This window comes from Zalophus californianus, chromosome 17 (assembly GCF_009762305.2).
Source record: "Zalophus californianus isolate mZalCal1 chromosome 17, mZalCal1.pri.v2, whole genome shotgun sequence".
NCBI classification, from domain to species: domain Eukaryota; kingdom Metazoa; phylum Chordata; class Mammalia; order Carnivora; family Otariidae; genus Zalophus; species Zalophus californianus.
Window position 1 is genome coordinate 27,908,778 of NC_045611.1, and position 23,710 is coordinate 27,932,487.

Below are 23,710 nucleotides of genomic sequence, written 5' to 3' on the forward strand. Positions count from 1 at the left end.
GCCAGCCCATTCCATGGCCCTCCTTGCTCCCAGGTGGCTGAGCTCAGCAGGCTCCCCTTGGCGGGGTGGGGGGCGGCACGGGGCGGGGGTGTAGGGGGGTGTGGATGTAGAGAAGGCCCGGGGTGGTGGTGGGGGGAGAAGATCCTTACTTGGCACTTGCAGCCCTACCCGCCGGCCTCCCCGTGTTTGTGGCCCAAATCCCTCCTTCCCTCCTGTCAGAATGAAGCCCGAGGGTGAGAGACTCAGGAATACAGACAAACATTCTCTTTATTGAGCTACACATGAATTTTCCATTAGAGAAGTAGACTGGCAGTGTGTAAGATATCACAGAAACCTCACCGATTGGGAATAGAAAGGCTTAGAAAGACCCGTGGGCTTTTTTTTTTTTCCTTTTTTTCAAGTTTTTTTTTTTCTGTATTTTTAATTTTTTTTGTGTGTTTTGTCTTTTCACCTCCTCTTTATCTGAAATGGCCGTGACTGGTCTTCTTCAGCAAATAGTAAATCTGAAAAGTGACACCGTGAAGAGGTTGGGGGTTTGGATACTAGTCAAAGTAGAAATGACATAGGACTGATCATGGAAACTGGCTTTCATGTAAACACTACATTCCATCTGTTTTTAAAATTTTTTTGTTTTTTTTTCCATCATGTGGTATTTAAAAATTTTTTTTTTGTTCTTTTTATCTGCAGCACAAACATCCCCACATGAGAAGGAGCGAACACAGGTCACTGAAACAAAGGAGAAGGCAGAAAGGGGCGCACACACACAAAGGGAGCATCCGAGAGACTGCGAAGCAAAAATGTCAAAGGAAAAAAAATCCACAACCCCATTTCCCAAAGACTATGAAAGCTGATCTGGTATGTGATACAGAGTGCTCATCAGGACAAGAAACAAAAACTAAAACAAAAAGAAACAAATCATAAAGGGAATCTGTAGAAAGGAGGTTGCGGGAAAATCATTTTCTACAGGGCTCTATTTATATGTTTGATCAGGACTCTTTTTGGCAGCTACTGGCCAGTGAGAGCTGTGCTTTTCTAGGTGAACCTGGAGTGAGCCTGGGGCTGGCTGGCTTGGGGGGTGGGGGTGGGGGCACTCTGGGAAACACAACCTGAGCATGCTCCCCAGAACCTGAGCCCCTAAGAGGGGCGGGCAGACAGGTGGCACCTCTGCAGGTGCACTGGGGCCCCCTCTACACTAGGGATGGGTGGGGGTGCGGGTGCAGTTGTGTATGCTGCTTTATTTCCAAAAAAAGAAAAAGAGAGAGAGAGAAAAAAAGACAAATATGGATGAAATGGTGAGTTTTCCTTTTTCCTCTTTTTTTTTTTAAGCTACAAAGCACATGAGAAATGTTCTTTTTTTTCCTTTCAAATTCTAAATGTAAAGACTCAACTAAAACCAGATTCTACAGCATTCTACAGAAATACACAGCCGTCAGTCACTCTGGGGTCGTAGGTTGGACAGGGGCTTGATACAGAAAGGCTGTGTGTCTTACAAAGGCCAAAAGGTCATGCTACCAGGAGATCAACGTCAACAGCAAAGAGTCCGTGAAGCAGTCTGTAGAGAGAGAGATAAGGGGGTCCAGTCTGACCATTTTCTTTGATTTTAAAAACCAACCAACAACAAAAAAAAACCCCCAAAAACCCTAGAATATTTTTAATAATGTTGGCGTAGGGCAAGATGGGGCAGCATCACCGGAGGGATCAAGAACTCCAGGGGAGCCCAGCCCAGGCCCCCTGGGAGGCCTCACCCCAAAGGACCCTGACTCTGGTCAGGCCTACATTAATCCGGCCCTCCCCGGGCCACCGCTGTCCTTCTCACCTCCCCCCTGCTCCCTCCGGGCCCTTCTCTTCTCCAGGGGGCTGGCTTCAACTCGGCAGGTGAATTGCAGCCATGGTCTCAATGTTCCCTCCCCTCAGCTGCTTCTAGAAAGCAGGCCAAGTCTCCTGTTCCTCCAACTCTCGCCTTTGAATAAAGAAAACTCAGGAGACAGTGGATTGGCCAGAGCAACGATTCTTCTAAATTCTTGAAATTAACAACCACTGCCACCCAAGAGAGAAGCATCCTTAGTTTTCCTGTTGTTGGGAGTAGAGGGTAGGGAGAGGTTTAGGGTATTGGCCAGTTTTTGAAGGGCTTTGGAATTTGCGTGAGAGCAGGACAGAACTGAGACCACGCAGCCTTGGGGGGCGGGCCAGGGGCAGAGAGGCCGGACTCATGCCAGGCCTTTCTTTGCCTCTCCCTCTGCTCACAGAAATGGGTCTCAGAGTAAAATCACGTGGCTGTTCTTAAAAGGATGGACTCCCAAATCAGGACCCCCATCATGACGTGTGTGTGCGCGTGTGAGCGAGCGCGTGTGCACGCGTACATGCTGTCCCAGAAAACCCCCGATGATCTATGGGAGGGTGGTCAGTTCTGTCCGAAGCTCTTTCTAATACAAACTAAAAAGAATTTTTTTCATATATATTTGTATATATATAAGGTCTTGTTATGCCTTTTTAAAGTTTATTTGCCAACTTGCATTTGTTAGTGGGGTGTGTGTGTGTGTGTGCGCGCGCGCGCAAACCTCTCTGTGAGTGCTGCGATCATTACCAAATAGGTTGCTATACAGGACAAGGGGTCAGTACAAGCCGCAGCCCCGCAGGTTGTTGGCAATGATTATGTCAGTGACGGCGTCGAATACCACCTGGATATTATTCGTGTCTGTGGCACAAGTCATGTGACAATAAATTTCTTTGTTGGGCGAGCGGTTTTTGCTTTCAAATTGTGCTTGGATGTAGGCGGCCGCGTCCTCGTAGGTATTGGGGCCTGCAACAAGACAGAACAGGGGAGAGGCCCCGGTGAGAGCCGCGGCGGCAGGGGGACTGGGGAGGGGGGCTGGGAACCCCCTCCCTGCCGAGGTGCGGGCTGTGGGGTTCCGGGCGTGGTTGCATCTTTCACGTCAAAACCACGTCAGCTTAGCTCTTGCCTGGCTCTTGCCTTTGTAAGGCCTTTGACTGTTTCCACAGTGGATCTGCCCAGGAGCCCTGGGAGGGCAAGGGCCACGGATCACCCCTTTTGCTTTCCAGGCGAGCACACTGAGGCTGGGGCCTGGGGATGCCAGTCCCCACACTCATCTGTGATCTAAACCGGGACAGGGAAGTCTGATGGAAGAGCTCCCGGGAAGGGGGTGCCCTGGGATTCGTGGCATCCCAGACTGTGGCGGGTGACGAGCTAAAGCCCCTGGACAGGGCTGGGGTGTGGGAGCAGTGGTCTCCCCTGGCTGGGAAGCTTAAGGGGCTTGCTGTGTGTAACTGGCTCCGCTACCCTCCACAATCCCTTGGCTGTCCCCTGGGGTCCTGGCCAGTGCCTGATAAGGACAGTTTTCCAACCAGCTACAACCCAAACCTTTGTGGCTCTGCCCTGCAGACCGCCGTCAATGACCATGGAAGGTGGACCAGCACAGAATTGCCTAAAAGCCCCATCAAAGGAAGATGCCCCATTTTCACAAGCGCAGCTAGGATCTGGCCAACATGGAAGCGATCGGATCTTTCTCCCCCTCCCCTAGCCCACCCTGGTCCACTCCCCGAGCCGGAAGGTCTGAGCCACGGGGGCAGACGGGGGCTCTGGCGTTCTGTAGCCAGATTAGCGAAGAGGAGGTGTCAAAGGTAAGGGGGTGGGGAGGTCTCTGAGGTGGGGGGCAGGGCAGAGGCCCCTTCTCAACCCCACTCTCGGCACCAAAAGCAGGAGAGCCCGGAGGGGCAAGTGTGGCAAAGACATCAAGTCATTGGCAGCTCGGAGACTAGACTCAGCCCCGGGGTGGATCCCATCAGGGAGCTTCCTGTCCAGAGAGTGCCAAGACTGGGCGCTGATGGAGGTGAGAAGCCCGCGGGGGCGCCCCACCCAGATGGCGGGGGTGCCCCGCTGTGGCTTCATAGCGTCTGCGGAGTCAGTACCCTTGCAGCATCCAGCCATCTCTTCGCGCTTCCCTTGCACACCCAGCCGCCCCCTGTCCCGGCCCCTGCCCCATAGCTTGTTCTGTGTCCCACAGGCCATGGTGCCCCATGGCACCACTCTGTCAGTGACCATTTGTCATCCTTCGTGGGGGGGTGGTTTGAACTCAAGCTGGATTCCTCTGGAGGCCCTAGAAAACACCCATGTTTCTCAAATTCAGGCTGACTCTCCCGGGGGCGCCAGAGCCCTATACTCCCCGGCACCAAGACTGACCAGTCCTCGGACCAGGTCCCAGATTGGGCTCCCGTGGGGCTGGACCCTGGGGACAAGGAAGAGCCTGAGGGTCGAGCCTGCCTTGCAAGGGTAGCACTGGCCTCAGGAGGCCTGCTGGGGCTGCTGGCTTCCAAGCCACTCTCTGGTCACCACAACTTTCTAAGGACCTGAATTGGTCCTGATGGGCCTCAGCTGAGGCTGGGGGAGGTCAGGAGTGTCTGATGAGAGCAGACTGCAGCCAGGCCGCCCACAGGCAGGGCCCCCCTTGGCCCCGGGGTAGCTGGGGGCCAGGCCTTTCCAGCTCGCCCCATGCCCTCCTGGACTCCCTCTAGTCTCCACGGCCGGTTCCCCCTTTCTTGGTCTTCATCCTCTGAGTAACACGAGGACAGTGACAGCCAGCGGTAAGTATGCCCGGCAACTGGCTCTGTTCCTTCCATTTACCCACACGGCCACCCCGAGCGTGGGCAGCCTTGTGCCCGGGGGATCGGTTTGCCCGCAGTAGCAGGCGCTCTGGCTCTAGGAGCCCGCGCCCACCCTCACTCTCTGCCCCGGATGGGCAGGCCCTGCGGATTCGCCGGCAGTGCTGAGCATCAGGGAGGGGACAGGCTGATGGGCCCTCCTCCCCACCCAAGGGTGGGGGCTGCCTCTTCCTCATAGTCTCTTCTGCAACCCGGCTGGGTTCGGGGACCTGTATAGCCCTGGGAGCTGAGTCCAGGCCCATCTCCCTCTGGGGCTGTCAGTGTGTGGGTTCCCGGCAGAGCCAACTTGTGACAGGACATCCTCCTCTGCTGCCGCCCCGAGGGCCACTAGAAGCTTCCCAGTCCCCAGAGGGATGAAGGCTGGGCTCTGGTACCCCACCAGCGCTGGCCAGCCTTCACCAGCAGCCCAGAGCCGGGCCATCCTACAGCAGCCGCCCTCCGTCCGCTGCTAGAGATGGCCTGACACCTCAGCCTCCCCTTCAGAAGGAGCTTCTGCATGGGGCTCTGTGACGCATCCTCCCGGGAGCCTGATGAGAGAGAAGGTGCCCCGCCAGAGAAGGCGGGAGAGAGGCAGCCAGGGATGGAGGAGGCTTGCAGAGAGTTGGAGTAGTTTGATGTGAGGAAAAGGCCAGGGCCATAGGAAGAGGGGGACAGCAGGGGTGGTGGGGTGATGGATGGGGGCGGGGGGGGGGGGGCAGGTGTGATGGGGGAGGGGTGGAGGGCCCGGGCCGGGCACAGGCAGGAGTGCTGCACACCACACACCCAAGCAGGTCGGGGCTCAAAAGCAGCCTGGACCGCCTTCCAGGCTATGTGCCCACGCTTGCGAATTCATGCCGAAGTGCTGTGCGGCCCCGCAGCCTGCCGGTGCAGGGCTAAGGGCAGGCCACTGGCAAGCCTGCGGGAGGCAGGAGAGTTTCTCTAGAGGGTGAGCAAGATGAAAGGGGAAGCCTGTGGTCCTGTCCTGCCTCGTGATTCCTGCCAGGGTGCTCTCGGGTCACGTGACTGCAACACCAGTGGATCTGGAGGGTCCATTTCCCACCCGGCCCGGGAAGGGCCCAACCGGGCCACACCCTACTGTGTGTCTCGGCATCCCTGCAGGACTGGGGCGGAGGCCAGGCAGCCCGGCCCCGAGCCCATGGGCAGAGGCAGGGCCTCCCCGACACCCACCTGTGTATTCAGGAAAGCAGATGGTCAAAGGTGACTTCTTGATCTTCTCACCAAAGAGATCTTTCTTGTTGAGGAAGAGAATGATGGAGGTATCGATGAAGAACTTGTTGTTACAGATGGAGTCGAAGAGCATGAGAGACTCGTGCATGCGGTTCTGCAGCCCCAGGGGAGGGAAAGAGAGCCAGACAGACAGCGGGAGGGACAGACATGGAGACAGGGAAAGAGAAGAGAATTAGGTTTTGAGAGGGAGGAACGGGGGTGCTCAGCAGCTCAGGCGGGCGCTCCTGGGCCCCCAGGCCTCCTCCGAAGGTGACAGTAGAAACGCGACCTGTCACAGCACAGGGCCGCTCAGTCCGGCGTGGGCCGGTCTACACCGTTGTCCCGGGGCTAATGGCAGAGCCTGGACTGAGACCCAGCCACCGGACGGTCTCCCTGCATGGGCCGGTGTGTAGGGGTGGGGGAGGCGGTGCTGGACTGAGCCCGAGAGCTGGGTTGCGGCACTTCCGCCCCAGTCTTTCCTCAGGGGCCCTATCTGTGGGTGGAAATGTCCTCTGGGAGTGGTGAGGGACAGAGGGGAAGTCACTCCAGGCTCTTGCCAGCATCCTTGGGGGCCACCACTGTGGGGAGATGGTCCTGCCCAGGCTGCCCCCCAAGCAGGGGGCCCTGGGGGTCTGGCCAGACTTCCTCTGGCTGGGCCAGACTCAGCCACGTCTGACACTGCACGGAGTTTGAAGCAAGGCAGACGTGAAGTACTGTCTTGCACACACAAATCTGTTTAGCAAAGGAGTGACTGTGATGGCCACTCCCAATAGAGCAGAGCCTGAGGGGGGCGGCCCTTTGCCCTGGGCAAGGACTGGCTCATTCTACGGTGGGGTGTCAAGCACGTAAACTTGGGTAATGTTTCTTGGCAATGCAGGGGAGCATGTGTCTCTGTGAGCGAAGACATTTCTGCATGGGAAGGTGGTTCCTCCATGGAATGTACCTTCCCAGGGAAAGGGACAGCCACTCATTTTCCCCAAGGAGCCTGTCCTCGCCTCGGGAACTTATCCATTCCAAACCCAGCTCCATGGGTAACTCCAGGCCACGCTGTTCCTCTCTTAAGAAGATTGAGACAAGTAATTGCAGAGACGTGGCATCGGGGTCAGCTCCTTCCCCGGGGCCCAGCCAGAGCTGCAGCTGAGTACATTGTTGAATCGCCGTGGCCGCCCTCCTCTGTCTGCGTGGAGGGTGGGTGAGGAAGATGGTGGGGTGGCCTCTACTGGTCACTGGGCCCCGCTCTGCTGAGCACCAAGCCCAGCGCTTCACCTGCCTCACGCGATTTAGCCTCATCAACCCTGAAGGACTAGGGAGAGCCGACAGAGCGGGGGCCCAGAAGAGCAGAGACGTGGACCCGGCTCGGCCAGAGCCAGGGCTTATGACACCAAATGGGTTTGTCCAGCCAAGACGAGCGGTCTGTGGCCTTTAGAGGAATAAGTCCTAAGAGGGTCACAACCAGTTCTGCGCATCTTCAGCCCCTCTTCCATGACGGCATTATTACCCCAATGACTTGTAAGGGTCTCCCAGCCCCAAAACCTATTCTTACGGCTCAGGCCAGTTGCTGGAACATATGCTCAGCTGCCCCTTGGGAGCTTGCACACTAGCGTGGTTCTCAGCTCCTCTGCGAGCTGCAGGAAACGGCCTTGTCCTGCTCTGTAAACCAGTTCAGTAAACACCTATGATCCTGTTACCCTCCCAGCCTCAACTGGCACATTCTGTTCTCAGCACCCCCAAAGTCGGCCCGCCGCCTGCACAGTTGCACTCAGGGAGGCTCCCCGGGGCTGTTCAGATGAGGATGGGTGGAGGCCCAAGGCCGAGGGCTGGGAACACTCAGGCTCCTGGCGCCACCTCTGGGGGCCAGAGGACAGACGCTAGGAAAGGACTCACTAGGAAGGGGCCTCCCACCACCCAGAGCCGCCTGGTCCCATAGCCGCTCCACCCGGAGCTGGAAGCCCACAGCCAGAGTCCGGCTCCCAAGTCCACTGCACCACTGTCCCGAGCATCGTTTTGGTCTTCAGACACTGGGGGATGTGGCGGGGACATACGCTGGAGCACTCCCAGGACCAGAAGGGATCACCAGGGCGACCTGAGCCGAGCGGGGACTGCGTCCCTTTGGCATACGGGCTGGCCCGAGGGCTTGCAGGAGAAGTGGGGGCCAGCCACTTGGGCCCCACACGTCCACTCTGCTAAGGCTCAGCCGCTCCAAGGCCTCTCTGCCCAGGGCTGCAGGGCACGTGCATGCACCTGCTCTGCCCAGCAGCACCAACTGGATTTGTGTGCGGGGGCCTCTGCTGGGAGGCTGTGGGAACGACCAGCTCAAGTCCTGCTCTCTGAGAGCTCACAGTCTAGTTGAGGGGACAGTGTGCACACTGAAAAGGTCTTCAGGGGGAAGAGGCGCTCTGCAGAGTTGGACCCGGTTTTGTGGGAAGGGTCTTGGAGGAGGGCTGATCCTGGAGCCTCGGGGAGAACTGTGGGGAGGGGAGGCGCCGGCACTGAGCCCCCTCCACACCCGCAGGCCCGACCGCCCTCCCTCCGCACGCGGACCAGAACCCACCACCCGTGAGCCCGGAGCCCTGCTTGTCCTTGCGAGCTTCCCCGGAGCAAGCAGACGCAGGAGTGTATGCCAAATGGAGAAAACAGCACTTGAGAGAAGAGAAAGCCAGAGATCACAACCAGGCGATGGCCACGCCCTCCCACTCCCACCCCAAGTTGCCTTCCTGTCCCCCACCCCCGACCCCCCCCCAGGCAGCCACAGGAGGGCGCCTGGCCGCTGTGTCCCCCAGGGCGGTGGGGGGGAGGGGCCGCACCAAGCACGCTAGGACAGGAAGGTGGGCTCGTGACCATCCCAAGGGGTCAGCGGGGTCAGGCCAGCCGCCCCCAGAAGCGTGTGCCCGTCGGCCAGGTGGCCCGCAGGCCTGGCCCTGGGACCGGCGGGGGCCGGAGCATGGGGACCTGTGTCATGTGGGTGCTGACGCAACACATCACGCTGGCGCTGGAGAAAGCTAGCACTCTTTATGAACGGCGGGTCACTAATAAATGCATTACGGCAGCCAATAAATTCTTACAGTAACTAGAGATTTATTAAACCAACAAGTCACTCTTCTTACAAAATTACAGTTAATGTGGGGTGGGCGGTGGCGGGGCTGGGAGGTGGCCGGCTCCCCTCTGCCTGGGATGGGGGTGGGAGCATGGGGAGGAGGCCTGGGAGGGGTGAGCATGGGCCAGGAGAAGAGTGGAGGCAGGAGGGATGGGGGTGGGGAGGCGGGGAGGGAACAGGTCACAGAAGTGCTGTGCGCTCCCGCGGGTGGTCTTGGAGCACTGGGCCCCCGGGTTGCGCGCTTCCCCTCCAGAGCTACCCCCTCCCCATCTCTGATGAGAGGGCCCAGGACTTAGGCCCCGTTGTGCTTCTCTCCCAGCCTTCCCCTCTCTTGACAGGGGTGTTTGTCTGGCTGGGGCCGGGTCTGTCGGAGCCCCGAGCCCCCAGAGGGAAGGCCTCTGGGCAGAGTGGCTCGGACTGGCCTCACTGCGGGGTGGGGAGTCGGGGGCGGCAGCTCCCAGCATGGCCCTGTTCCCTGGTCTGTGTGTTGTGCCCTGGGCTGCTGTAGGTTTGGGCGCTGACCTGGGGGAACACCCCAGATTGAGTCTATGGGGCCACAGAGCCGGAGCCTCGGGCCTCTGTGCCCGAGAGCTGCCAGGTGCCCCTAATAACTCCCAGAAGCTCGGAGAAGAACAGATGCAGCCTGACTTCCCACAGGGGGCTGGACCAACCCCCACCTGGTCTGGAGCAGGGGCTGAGTCGGGACTGTGGGGGGTTAACTTACCAAGAGGGTTGAGAAGCACTCTGAGTGAGGCGGTGGGGGGGGGGTGGGGAAGAGGGAGGGTCAAGAAGGGAGGCGGGGGGGGGGGGGGTGGGCAGGAAAAACTTGCAGAATGGGGTAACTGAACACCCTGGGGGCAGCCCCTCCTTGCTGGGCTCATGTGGCAGAAGGGAAGGGCCTTGGAGACAGGACTCCCCGACCTTCCCTGTTGGGGGTTTACAGACAGCCTGCCTACGAGGGGTCCTGTGGTGGGGGGGTCCCTTGCAACTGCTGTCCCCCCCCCGTCCCCCCGCCGCGGGAGACTCACTGTTGCCCCGGATGGTCGCGGAGGGCCCGGGTATCTCCCGTTCCCGCAGCGGGGTGTGGAGCTGGGCTGCTGGGAGAGGCGGGGGTGGCCTTCTGCCTGGGCTCTGCCACCACTCCTGGGTCGGAGCACACGGCTATAGGCCCCGAGAGGGGAGAGGAAGGGACCAGGGCCCCTGGCTTCTAAAGCCTTCATGGAAAATGTCCCAGGACCCCAGAGTGTCACAGCTGTCCTGCTCAGGCCTGGGGCAGAGCCCACACCCTCCTCAGGCCGGAGTGCACAGGTTCACCTGAGCTCCTACTTGGGCCTCGGGCACCACTCCCCCTAGTCGGGCTGGAGACCCCTGGGGACCTGCCGGTTCTCAGCAGGACAGCCAAGAGCAGGCTTTTGGGAGGGCAGTCGGTGCGGGGCACAGAACTGGCCCACAGGCATCTAGACGGCACGCACAATTGTCACGGGTTTGGCAAAGGCGCTCCTCCTAGAAATCCAGTTTGTCCTTAGCCCTCTCAGAGCCATTCACAGACTTTAAGCATGGTCCTTTTGCGGACAAGCACGCAGCCGCCGTGGACAAGAATCTGGTCTCTCACACTCTCAACCTCTTCCCCCACACACCCACACCCTCGACGGAGCCAAAACTCATGTGTCGCCCTCCGTCATCCCTCCCCACGGTGGCGCCACTGGGAACGACATGGATGGGAGACGCAGCAGACAGGGAGGGACCTTCATCCGGGACATCCTCTCCTTGTGGGCTCCCCCTAGACAGCGGGACCCCTGCGGCGGGGGGTGGGACAGCGGGAGCACTGCAGGCAGCAGGGCAGCCCGGGGGCCCAGAAGGACCGGAAGGCCCCGGGCGGGCAGGGGCTCCCACCTCCAGGGCCACGAGCCTCAGAGGTGGGGCTGGCCAAGCGACCCTCCTCTGGGTAGCTGCTTGTGAGTGTGGGCTCCCGGGGCGAGCTGGGGGCGCAGCTGACCACGCCCAGAGTGCGAATGCCGGAAAATACCCACTATGTCTTTGCTCTTGGGCAGAGTGGCCTCATCGGCCCCGACCGCTCGTGGCAGGACATGGAGACCACCGGCTCTCGGCGCTGTCCTCTGCCGCGTCAGTGCCCGGGGGCCTCGCACACAGCAAGGCAAGCAACACTGAAGTGCCCTCGGGCTGGTGGGGCCCTTCCTGCAGCCCGGCAGCCCTGTGATTTGCCCCGAGGCCAGGGTGCGGCACTCAGAGCCCGGTAAGGAGGGGGCTTACCGGTGGCGCTCCTCCCAGGAGGCATTTGGCACCGGGGGTGGGGGTGGGGGGCTGGAGGGCGCCGGTGGGCCTCCCGTGCAGCCAGAGCTCCGGGGCTGCTGGAACCGAGAAGCCCAGAGCTGTCGCCACGGGGCTCTTCCTGGCTCTGGGGCAGCCCAGGGGGCCACACTGGCCAGGGGGCCACACTGGGCGTCCAGGAGCAGAGCCCAGAGTGGAGGCTGGGAGAGCAGAGGGCTGGAGGAAGGAGCCAGAGGACCCTCCAGGGGCACATCTGATTCCCGAGCCTGCCATACGAGCCCCCGGGGCCTGCCTGTGGCCTTGGCTGGTGGCATTGGCCCCCCCGCCCCCCGAGGCTCCTGGGCGTGAGAAAGAGGTGTGCTGACTGCCCGAGAAGTTTCCAGAGTCACCCACCCCTGCCTGCTCAGGAACCTCTGTAGCAAAGCCCCTCCCAGGCATCCTAGGACCCTCTCTCCAGAGAAGGGGGCGCTGGGTATGCGTCCGAGCCAGCCTGGGCCCCCTCGCAGTGCACATTCCAGCCTCGGTTTGGTCCTCCTCTGCCCCTGAGGTCTGGACAGCACAAGCTTTGCACAAACTCTGGTTTCTGCACCAAGGCCTCGGCTGCAGGAGCCACATCAACACCTCCCCTGGGCCTCCCCAACCTCAAAACACGGGGCCCAAGGGGCCGTGCCTGCCCTTGCTGAGCTGGATTCACTGTGACTTGAGAAGGAAAAGCACGTCTACTCACATTCTGGAGCCGCTGCCCGAGACCCAGGTGCTGGGAGAAAGTGAATGGGTCACCCTCGAGCCTGTAAGCACTGGGTTAGGCCCCCAACCCAGACGACACCGGAGCCGGGCGCAGGACTCGACCCCTCCCACCATCCACCACGTGCCTTTGCAATACCTGTCGCAGAAGCATTTCCAGACCTGTGAGGAGCCAGGGATGGGGTTCCTCCAAGGGTGTGCAAGGAAGGATGGTCCCGATTAGAAAGGGCTTCTGCCTGGGGGCTGAGATCCAGGTGGAAGGAGGAGGGAGGCACTCGCCAAGGTCGAGTCCTGGGACCCCTACGTGCTTGGGCTGGTCCCACCCTGGCTTTTGGTGACAGAGCTGCCCTCGACCAGACAGATCCCAGAAAAGGCTGAGCAGTGGCTCCTGCTGGCCCCACCCCAGCCAGCACCGTGCCCCCCAGAGCCACCCACACATAGGAGGAGACCCCGGGGCTTTGAGTATGAGTTACCATGTGTTGTGCATGCCCGTTTCGGGCCAAACGGCGGCCACTGTCCCCCCGCCCAGGACCAAACACTCAGAGATGAAGCGGAGGCCACTCAGCCCCCCTGCCCGGCCCCCGCGTTACCGCGTGTTCTGACGTCTGGGGGAGGGGCGGCCCCTGGAGGCGGTGCCCTCCTCCCTCCTTGGCGCCCGCCGCAGGTGCTTCACTGTCAAGTGCAGAGATCGGTGTGAGCGGTGGTGGCGCTCTGGTTCCAGGGGAGGGGTGGGGCAGCAGGCCAGGCAGGGAGGTGGGCAGCCAGGGGGCGGGGGGGGGCGGGCGGTGAGGCAGGGGCTCAGTAGAGGCCGCAGCCCCGCAGGTTTTTGGCAATGATGACGTCCGTCACGGCGTCAAAGACAAACTGGATGTTGTTGGTGTCGGTGGCGCAGGTGACGTGGGTGTAGATCTCCTTGTGGGCAGACTTGTTCTTGCTCTCATACTGGGCCTGGATGTAAGCCACGGCTTCTGTGAAGGCACTGGGGCCTGGAGGAGAGACCAGGTGTGGGGCCGGTGAGGCGAGGCCGCTGAAGCCCCGGGCCTCCCCGCGACAACCCGGGGGCACGACCTGATGGGGGGGCGGGGAGCGTGACGGCCCAGCTAAGCCAACAGGGGGCTGCGCAATCAAGTCGGCGGTCCACGTCCAGTTTGAAAATAACGAAGCAAAATATCAAAACTCACGGTGCCTCATCTGTATCAAGGGTGAGTCTTGTTTCATGAAACTCCTATTTTCCTTTTGAATCTGCACCCACTGACTCCCGCTGCAAGTGTTCCTTCGTACTGTGGGTCCTGCTCGGAGAAGGCGGGCCCCGGGCTGACCCGGCCTGCAGGCCTGTCCTCCCCATGTCCCGTCCTTTGGCCATCACTGGGCGCCCATGAGCCGCCTTGGCCTCCCCAATCCTTCTCACCCTTGCCTTTCTCCCGTTCGCTACCAGGGATTAGCAGCTGCCTGGCTCTGCGGCTGGCCTGGGGAGTGCCACGCTGCCCGGTTCCCAGGCGAGCCCAGGGACAGGTGTTTCGGGAGATCAGCTGCTGTCCGGGGAGAAGCAGAAGAGGACCCCCGGCTTTGCACTGAAGCCCCCACGGGCTCCAGCAGTCTGGGCCCAGGCACAGTGGGGCCGCCACCAGCGGCTGAGGGCAGGCAGGCAGTGGGGCTGGATCTTAGAGCCACAGTGCGGGGCTGGGGTGGAAGCCTGGAAGGGGCATATCTGGAAGGGGGTCCCAGCCCCTCAGGCACATGGGCACATGGGCCTGGCCTTGAGGGTCTACCAGACCACAGCTCCTTCTGGAATCAGGGCTGGAGGTGAGGGAGAGTGTCCCTGGGACCTACAGGTCATCACTCAGACCTCCTCAGCCCCAAACCAGCCGTGGTGACCGACCCGTCCTGCCTGCTTTTGCTGTACCACAGGCCCCAGCCCAGGTCACCAGGGCGGGATCCACAAACCCCCAACTCGTTGCTAAGAGGAGGCTGACTGGTGGGCATGAGGGCCTTGTCCGTCTCTAGCCGCATGCTACTGGGGGCCTGGCCTCTGGGGTAGTCAGCCTGGCCTCGTGCGGCGGGGGGAAGACAATACTGCTTGCCTGGCCCCAAGTCATGACCCCCACATCTACTCTCAGGGCAGTGGGGTTCAGCCTGGGGGCTCCCCTGACAGGCCCGCCTTGTTGGGGCCCTGCCCCTGCCCTGCACTTCCCAGGCCGGGGCCTGTTCAGGCCGGGGAGGCCCACTTCCCCACCCACTCTCCTCTCTGGCCAGACTCCGGCCATCTGGAAAAGCCGGTGGGCCACCTTTCCTGGCGCATGGGGCCCTGCTCAGGCTGTCCTCCCTGACTGCCCGGACATCCCACAGTTGGGGAAACCACGGCAACATTAACAGAGGAGGTGCTGACCTCCTCAGCCCGTCTGCAGGGAGCCCTGGGTCTTTACTGCCTGAGAAGCTCTGTCAGAGCCCATGGGCCGCTCCCCGCGTGTAAGAGCCTGTATGGAGGTGTTGTTACGGGGCCTGTTAGTTACAGTCACAACGATAACGGTCCCAGCAAGTGCGCAGTGAGCACCTACTATGTGCCATGCTAAGTTCTCCATGCTCCTTAGCACACTTTGTCCTCACAGCAAGTCCTGAGAGAGTGCCGCAGAATCCCAGGGATCACGTGACCTGCTCTGAGTGGCAGAACTGGGCATGACCCTCGGGTGCCTGACTCGAAGCCCCAGCTTTTAAGCCCCTTGTCGCCCTGGTGCTGTCACCTCGCTGATAATCTGTGTTTATAGCCTCCAAGGGGGAGCCGAGCTCCCACAGCTCGTGCACGGCAGAACCAGGATTCCAGCCGGGCTCCCCCTGACCGCTCGGCCTGCCTCCCTACAGCACATTCGGGGAGCGGGTGGGGGAGGTGCGGGGGAGGCCCGTCTTTTGTTCTGTGCTGGATTCTTCCTCACAGAATGCTGTGCCTCCTCAGAGCACCGAGCTAGGTCAGGGGCGGCTCCCCCAGGAATGCGCGTGGCCAGAAGCAGCTTCCCAGGCTCCTGCTGTCCCTGCCGGGACAGGGACTGTCTACCTGTGTATTCGGGGAAGCAGATGGTTAGCGGGGACTTCTGGATCTTCTCTTCAAATATGTCCTTCTTGTTAAGGAACAGGATGACGGACGTGTCTGTGAACCATTTGTTGTTGCAGATGCTGTCGAAAAGCTTCAGGGACTCGTGCATGCGGTTCTGCAACAGAGCGGAGAGGCAGGTGAGGGCTGGCAGTGCCCGGGGCCCCTGCTCCCTGCGGCCACTGACACAGCGCATCAAGCAAAGGAAAGGCCCGCCGACGTGGTCGACCACGCCACCAAGGGATGGAGATGGGAGAACCCGCAGGACAAACGGGACACGCTCCTTACTTCATTCCACACGCAGGCAGGCTGGGGCAGAACAGGGTGGGCAGGGCGGGCGGGGAGTGCTGCCCACCCTCCCCTCCCCACCCCTGCGGAGGGCCGCCCTGGGATGGGGCAGCAAAGTCCCCCCGAGGGGCTCCAGCCCATGGAGAGGACATGCACCATGCACGCAGGGGGTGGGGGCAGCACCACCATCCAACACGTCTACACGGAACCACGGGCCATGCAGAGTTCTCTACCGGGGTCTCATTCGGTTTCACCAGCGGGGGTGGGAGGGTGCACGCATTCCTTTGGGAAACATTAACCGAGGACGAGGAGATCCTCGAATTAATCCAGAGTTGGAAGCAGACACCAGGGGGACAGCGTCTGGGGGGTGATCTTGCTGTGGCCTTGGTGTAGTTGGGGGATCGAGTTGGTTGGTTGGGCCGCGGCTGGGCCGGCGGCGGCTCTGGGTGAGCTAGTTGTTGGGGCTGGTTTCTCAGTAGAGTGGCCAGAAGAACCCCAAGAAGAAACCCAGCAAAACAGATTAACATGGAAAGGAAGATAAAACCCCAGAACACAGGAGGAAAAGAGAGAGGAGAAAACTGAAATATTGGTTCCGCCAGTCTTGGGTCCGGGGAGTCAAGGCCAGCCCAGCCTGAGGCCCCCACGCAGGCCGGCGGAGGCCACGGTCGCCCCGGACCGAGGACGAGGACCGAGGACGGCGAGGGTGGGGAGGCGGGAGTGGGCGGGGCAGGCAGTCACAGCAAGTCACCCGGCGGGGCCCTGACAACCTGGTGCTTTCAACTCTTAACTGATGGTTTCGGTTGGAGGGAGGCGCTTCATACCTGCCCAGCTTGGAGCGTCTCTCAGAATCTGCGCATGGTTTTGGCCTTGGTTTGGCAAGTTAAGGCTGTGCAGGCGGCGGTGATGACAGAGCCTGAAGAAGCGGCGGCAGACCGAGGCCCGGGGCCACCGGAGCCCCCGGCCTACGGCATGAGGACAGGATGAAACCCTCGGGCCGCCGGGCTGCAGTGGGCGGGGCGCAGCCCTGAGCCCCCGGCCCCTGGCCAGGCTGCAGGAGCCGTCTGCAGACTCCTCTGTCCCGGCAGGCCCCACTCCTGCCCCGGGCCAGGAGGGACGCGCGGGCTGACCACAGAGGAGGACCAAGGACCGGTCAGCAGGGTCGAGCTTTTGCCTCCCGGGGCGGAGTGTCCTTGTCCCATAGCTTGTCCCTTTGCCACATGCTTGGATGGAGCAGCCCGGCCACGGCCGCCTCCTGAGCGCAGAGTCGGGCGTGCAGTGGGCCTCACCGCTGCCCACGAGGCTGCTCGGCCACGGGGCCATCTTACGAAGGAGGAAGGGAGAGGCTGCCCACACTCCCCCAGGGGCAGGGCCAGCGCCAGGCCCTGGACCAGCGCCGTCTGGCTCCCCAGCTGCCCAGTGCTGCCGTGTCCTGGGCACACGGACATTTGCTTAGTTCTCTGGCCATGGTATTGTTCTTGCTGCGCCTGTGCCAATGAGCCACCTTCGTGAGCGGTGGTCGTGTCGTGAAGCCTGTTCCCGGAGGGGCCGCTGCTCTTCCCAGGGGGCACGGGCGGTCTGCTTTGGGGCGGAAAGGGCTCCAGGAAAAGCCCATTCCTGGCCTTGGCTTCCACAAGGTCCTGTGCTTCAGCCCTTGTGCGCCAAGGGCCGGGGAAATGGGGCAGGAAGAGAGGGAAGAGAGGGTAGAAGAGGGACAGTGAAGACAAGAAGGAAAGGAGGCCCAGGGGCCTGGGGAGAGAGGTCCCCAGAAGCTGTGCTGCCCTCAGTAGCCAGGCTGGTGAGGAGCTCCGGGAGGTCCGGGCTGGACAGGGCAGGCAGACTGGGAGGGCTTCGCGAGCACAAGGCCTGGCACCTAACCAGCCCGCGTTCACTGGTGAGCCGAGGGCCAAGGAGCTGGGGGCCCGGTGGTTGCCAGACCCACACAGATGTCCCTTTGCTTCACCCTGGCGCTCCAGAGGCGAGTGAGAGGCCCAGCCCCATGGCTTTGGAGCCTGGGACTTGGGTTTAAGCTGCTCGCAGGCCCGGGAGGGCAGGTCACAGGGGAGAGGCAAATTCAGGGAGAGGGGCCCTCCTGCCCTCCAGCTCTCTGCTTTCTTTGCAACCCGTGGCTGGGCTAGCATCGCGTTCACTGCCCAGCCCTGCTTCTTACTCCCAGGCTTTGGAGGGAGAAAAGATGAGCCAAGTGGACTCCAGACCATGTGGGTGGCTTCCACTGGACAGTGAATAGCAGCTTCAAAAGCACAGAGTCAACCGGCGGAACAGTGAGAGATGTGCCAGGGCCGTCCCTGTGCAGGGGTGCATGGTGGGGGCCGGCCAGTGAGTCCGGGTCCAAGCGCAGCCCAGTGCGGGCATCTCCCCACCTCCCGGCTCCAGGGACCCGAGACGCCACAGCCTGCCGAGGCCGCTGAGAGTGACAGCGTTACCAGAACGAGCTCCCAGCCAGGGTCCCAGGAACCTCACCCCTGGACAAGGCAGGCCTTAAGGGGGCTTTGCTGGAACCCAACTCAGGGGTGCAGCTGGCCCCGAAGGAGGAAGGGCGAGGCGGACAAACCAGCACGGGGTTCACCCCTGCCCACGCCTCCTGCCGACGGCTCCAGTCCCAGTTTGCCAAAAGCCTCGTCCCTGTGCCAGTCCCTCCCCATGGCGCGGGGCATCCCAGCCCGCAGCCCATCGGATGCGCCCAGCAGCCCTGCGAGACCAGCAGGCCAGGACTGAGGCGGAGAGAGGCCACTGTGCTCGGGGCCTGCTGTGACGACACACTGCTTCAAGCTCTCAGCGCTGCCTTTGAGAGGCCGGAGGCCCAGGGTCTGTGCGTGCGTCCCACACAAGGGGCTGACCCCACAGCCAGGACCCCGTGGCCCCCAGGAGGTGCCGCGGGCTCGTCTCTAGGGACCCCACGGGTGCACACGCCGACGTCCAGCTTCCCTTGCAGGCTCTGTAGACCGGCCCGCTGCTCAGTGGGCGCCCCACCCCACACAGGGACAGTCGCCAGTGACAGAACAGCCACCAGCTCCGCCGTTCCGGGCATTGCATGCGCACTCTCTCATTCCCTCCCCGACGGCCCCATGACGAAAGGTACTATCGTTAGCCCCCTTTGACAGATACTAGCAGCCGAGGCGGGCTTGCCGAAATCTGGCGGCGAACCAGGAGTAGGCCCAGAGAAAGGCCGCACTTCTCTCCAGGTGAGGACCTCCCTTGGAGGCCAGCGAGGCCGTCCTCCTCTGAGGAGGGGCCCCGCGCCCCGCTGCCCTCCCCTTGCCAGCCATACGCCGCTCCGGCCACAGGCTGTCAGGCCGAACGCCAGCTGCTTCTGTCTTACACACGTTCTTGCTTGACTGCCCCTGGATTTCTTTTAGGATCGGCTTAACTCCGCTCTGGCCCGACGGCCCCTGGGCCTCTGCTGTGTTTACCGAAGAGGCACTAGCTGTCTGCGGCGGCCTCCCCCGCACCCAAATCCCGGGCCATCTGCCTGGCCATGGGCACGGCCCCCCAACAGCCGAACCCCAGCCAACAGAGCTGGCCCTGCCCCAGAGCCACCGGGGCCACCGAGGCCGAGTCTCTCCGTGCCATCACAGGCCGGGCGGGCCCAGGGCCACTCACCGTGGTCTCATCTTCATGGAGCACCTGGTCGTAGCCGCTGAGTGCGACGCAGAAGATAATGGCTGTGACGTCCTCGAAGCAGTGGATCCACTTCTTGCGTTCAGATCGCTGGCCCCCGACGTCGAACAGCCTGGGGGGTGGGGGGAGACAGGGAAGCTGTGAGGGGTGGGCGGTGGGGCCCAGGAAGGTGTGGGGGCGCCTGGTCCAGCCCCAAGCCTCCTGGGGAGCCCCGCCGCAGGCGCCGACGGGCGGACCGCTGCCATCTGCCCTGCGACCGGGATGTGCTCACATGCCGGGGCTCGGACACCTGCCCTTGCAGCTCGAGAATCTTACACAGGGGGGCGCCTCGGCTGGTCCCCAGTAAACGCCTCCTCTCGGGGCAGCATGCACATCCTGTTCCTGGCCTTCCGCCTGTGTCTTTTCACATCTGTGGTCTGGGCAAACCCCAGACCAGCCTGGGGGGTGTCGGGTGGGCCGGGGCCGGCAGCCATTACGTGGAGGGAATGGGAGACTCCAAGGCGTGAAGGGCCCGTGGTCCTGGCAAGGGCTGGTACGGTAGAGCGAGGGTCTGACCTGGATCTGTCTGCAGACAAAGCCTCACCTCTGCTCCGTGCCACCCCTCTCTGGCAGATGGCTCCCTGCTTCTCCCCCTCCAGACACCACCCCCCCCCCCCCAGGGCACACGAGGGCTGTGAGAGGAGACCACGGGCAGGTGGGACCACGTCCTGGAGGTAAGAGGTCGGTCTCCTACCCTCATGCCCTGAGCAAAGACCCACAGCCTTGTAGGCCTGGGCTCTGACCCGGTGTGCACGGGGACCCCAGGCCCTCCTGACAGGAGAACCACCGTGCGCAGAGGCCAGTAAGCTCCGGGCAAGGAAGCAGGTCGGGTTCCCGTCCTACCGCCGCATCCCATGGGTCCTGCTTCCGCATCTGAAATACAGGGGCATGGCCCCTGTCCTCTGTGACCCTCCACAATGCTTATTCTCACACTCTGCCTGCTGGTTCCCCTCCCCGTGCCCAGAGGTGCAGGCTGGAGACACTGAGGAGGCCAGAAGGCGAGAGACACCTTGTGCGGCCGCGCAGCCCATTGCTGCACTCCCCAGGTTCAGGGAAGGCTCCTGTGTCCAGGGCTGCCTGCTGGGTCCAGGGCCCCCGAGAGAGACCCTGAGCCCCCTCAGTCTGTGTGAGAGCAGGCCGGGGCTACAAAGGCTGTGTGGGACCCAGCCCTCCCAGGCAGGACAGGGGGCCACAAAGCAGGGCCTTACACCGGTCTACCGTCCTGTGGTCCCTGCCCTCCTGGCCTCTCCTTCTGCTCCGCGGACACCCAGAAACCACATCTGGAAGGTAGGCGGGGGCAGGACAGGGACTCTCAGGCCTCAGTACAGGGAGGTTAGCCCAGGTGGGGACACAACTCGCCAGGAAGGCGTGAGCGGTCCAGCGTCCTGCCTCAGGCTTCTGTTCTGAGGTGCTCTGAGCATCGGGACTTGAGTTGGGTTCTGTGCTTGGGGACAGCCTGGCTCCTCCCAGGCCTCAGTTTCCCCACATGTACCTAGAGGCGGTGGGTCAGCTGATCTCTAAGCCCCCTCCAGCTCTGAGATTATCTGGGGCCTTGGGGTCTCACAGACACTGCTTGGGCTTATCCATCCTCATTCCCTCCCCCTCCCACAAGGAGGCCTTCAAGGGGCCACGGCGGGATTTGCCCTCCTCCTCCTCAGAAGTCACCCAGGGACAGGACTCCCCTCCTTTGTCCACTCAAATCCTCCCTGTTCCTTGGAGACCCACTCCAGGATGCCTCTTCAAAGAAGACTCCTTGGTCGTCCTGGCCCCTGAACTCGGTGGAAGACAGACACACAGACAGGTCCCTTCTTGTATCTAACTCCCTGTCCCAACTGGAGAGCTCCCTAAGGCGGACAAGATGAGGCCGAGAGGCTGGTGTCTCCCATCTGTCACAGTGCCCTCGCCAGGGTACGGGAGGCTCCCCGGGCCTCACCTGAAGTGGAGGTTCTTGAATGTGAAGTGGGTTTCTACGATGCCAGTGGTTTTGACCCTGGTTCGGAGTATATCCTGCTCGGTGGGCTGGTAGTCGGCGGCCCCAATCCGATCCAGGCTGTCCAGGTAGCTGGGGAGGGCAACACACAGGGGCCCTGGAACAAGCCAGCCCGGCCCCGGGCAGCGCCCCCTGGGGGCCGACCATGGAAGCAACGGCGCCACCTCATCCCCTGCCCGGAGTTGGGGGCAGAGAGTGGGGGGGCGCCGACTGAGGAGCAGAAGCCTATGTCCTGCCCGCACATTCTCAAAGAGCCTCTAACCCACACCAAGGGCTGTGTGCACAGTTCCAGGGGCGGTGCATTTAGAGAAGGTCAAACTCTTACACGAGACTAACATGTTTGTAACACTGCCGTGCCACGTCTTCATCTTAAAATAGTGGCCAACAGTTACATTTGACTCTTCGCACGTGTGATCACGTTTCAACCTTAACTGCCCTGAATTATATGTACCGTTTTATAGATTAGACAACTAAGGGTCAACAATGGTAAGGACCTTGGTCAGCTGTGAGCCGGGGCTCGAACCTAGACATGTGGTCCACCCCTTAACAGTACTCTCCGGTGCTTCCCGGAGGCCTCTGGGCATCCACCCGTCTTTCCAGACTTGCTGAGTCTACCGGGGCGTTGGCCCCATCTTCCCATCTGATGCCCTTGGAAGAGAGGCTCAGAGGTGAGGCCAGGCAGGGGCTGGGACCCATGTCTTTGGCATCAGGGCTCTCTTTTCACATCAGTACTGGCTGATGACCATGTCCTTGCACTTTACCCATCCAGGCCAGGCACCCCAAGAAGGGCTTTGGGGGTCTGTATGGGTTAGGTCTGAACCCAAAGTGAGGGTGGGATCTGGAAAACCAGGAAGGAGGGAGGTGGGCCAGGCCTGAAGGATGGTTTGGTGACCCACAGGGCTGGCTGGACCTCCTACCCCTCATGCGGGGTTCTGCCACACACAGCCCACAGGACAGGAGCCCCAAGGGCCCAAGCCCCAGGACAGTGTGGGGTCCCAGGTTGCGTGTGGAGCGGCTGCCCTTCGTTAGCACTAGCCCGGGGACATGTGGGGGCCGGTTCCTCAGCTTGAGGCTGCCGTGGGGCTGGAGGGCAGGGGACACGTTCACCACTGAGGGTTTCCACTGGTAAACCAATAATCCAGGCCCACCTCAAATCCTTGTGAGGATTTTCCCTAAAAAAATAAGACTGAATGAAGGATTCCCAGGGGCAGGAGGCGTAAGCTTGGGGTCACACTGTTAGAAAAGGGACCCTGCTAAGATTTGAGCCAGGATGTGCCGGACTCCAGATACCATGCTCTTACACAGGCCTCCAGGTCTCCTCTCCTCTGAGGAAGGAGGGGAGCAGGGGCAGCAGAGTGGACCCGGGGCTCTGGCTGCCTCAGCGTCTCCTGGCCAGGCCCCTGGGGGTGTCTGGGCTCTGGGCTCAGCCTGGAGGAGCCCCTCCCAGCCCTTCCCAACCCTCCTAACCCCTCTGGGCGTGACCCCTCGTAACCCCCTCCCACTGCCTCTGCTTAGGAGCCCTGCTGGTTTTGAAATGACCCTCGTTCTGTTGTCTCCAGCTGGACACCAGGACTGGGGAGCCTCTGGTCTTGGGCACCCCCTCTCCCAGGCCCAGCTGGGGAAACCTTCTTTAGACAGAAAATCTGGCCCTCTGTCTCCCTGTGCTGGCTGAGCCTCACACAGGGACATGGCCAAGGGAGGGGAGGGTGAGCAAGTGGAGGGGCACCTACTGGATGTACAACCTCCCCATTGTCCCGGGTGCTGGGGTGAGGCAACGAGCGCGGCCGGTACAGTCCCTACCTCTCCAGAGCCTACATTTGTGGTGTGCGTGTGCGTGCGCATGTGTGTGTGAGATAATTAACAGTTAAGTAAGATCTAGAACATGTCAGGAGGAAAGACTGAGGCAGTTGGTAAGCAGGAGGCCTGAGGAGGGTTGCTCTTGGACAGAGGGGAACTGGGGAGGGCAGGATGACACTGGAGTGGAGGCTGAGGGGTGCTGGCGTGAGCTTCTCTCCTTGCAGGTGCAGAGGCCATCCTGCAGTGGTGGGGGAGCCTGGGATGCAGGCCCTGCACAGGGGTGGCACGGTGGGAAGCACCCATCTGTGGCAGGGGGAGGGAGCCGTGGGACTGGAGTGGGGTGATGGAGGCAAGGGTGGGGCGCAGCTTGTAGGCACTTGGGCTTTCACGCTGAGTGAGATGGGAAGCTTCTGGAAGGTTCTGATGAAGAGTGTGGGAACAACGACTCTGCTGCTATAAGGAGAACAGACCAGAGGGAGGAGTAGGGACACCTGTTGGGAGGTTGCTGCACCCCTGCAGGGGAGAGGCAATGGCAGGTCAGGGCGCCCCACACTGGCAGCTGTGCTGGGGCCTGGGGGAGGCGGGACGTGGGAGGCAGAGCCCATTAAAACCACCTCCTCGTGTGTATAACGAAGCTGCTCTTAGTGGGAGGAAGAGCGGGGGCAGAGCAGGTTTGGGGGAGGGGGGGAGTCGGGAGTCAGGTGGCATGTATTAATTTGAGATGTGCTGAGATGTCCGAATGGACCCGGAGGAGGCAGAACTCAGGAGGGAGGGCGGGGCTGGCCCCAGACAAGTGAGAGTTGTCCGGGTGTGTGAGGAATTGAGGGAGACGAGGCTGGAGAAGCTCACCCAGGCCCTCAGCGTGGAC

At 61.6% G+C, this 23,710-nt stretch overlaps 1 protein-coding gene across 4 annotated transcripts in view; it reads right to left on the reverse strand.

Moving 5' to 3' along the window:
• Positions 1–249: 249 nt before the first annotated feature.
• GNAO1 (G protein subunit alpha o1) overlaps positions 250–23,710 on the reverse strand; it is a 170,255-nt gene continuing 146,794 nt past the window's right edge. The window contains exons 5-9 of one of the 4 annotated variants that reach the window (XM_027618512.2): positions 20,989–21,117; positions 18,999–19,128; positions 5,845–5,998; positions 2,585–2,800; positions 250–1,552 (exon numbers count right to left, since the gene is read on the reverse strand). In XM_027618512.2, coding sequence (XP_027474313.1) covers positions 2,613–2,800; positions 5,845–5,998; positions 18,999–19,128; positions 20,989–21,117 — 601 coding nt within the window. In that variant the 3' untranslated portion in view covers positions 250–1,552; positions 2,585–2,612. Of the gene's footprint in view, positions 2,801–5,844; positions 5,999–11,363; positions 12,997–15,056; positions 15,211–18,998; positions 19,129–20,988; positions 21,118–23,710 lie in introns of those variants that run through there. The other 3 variants (XM_027618514.2, XM_027618511.2, XM_027618513.2) reach the window with 3 other exon arrangements.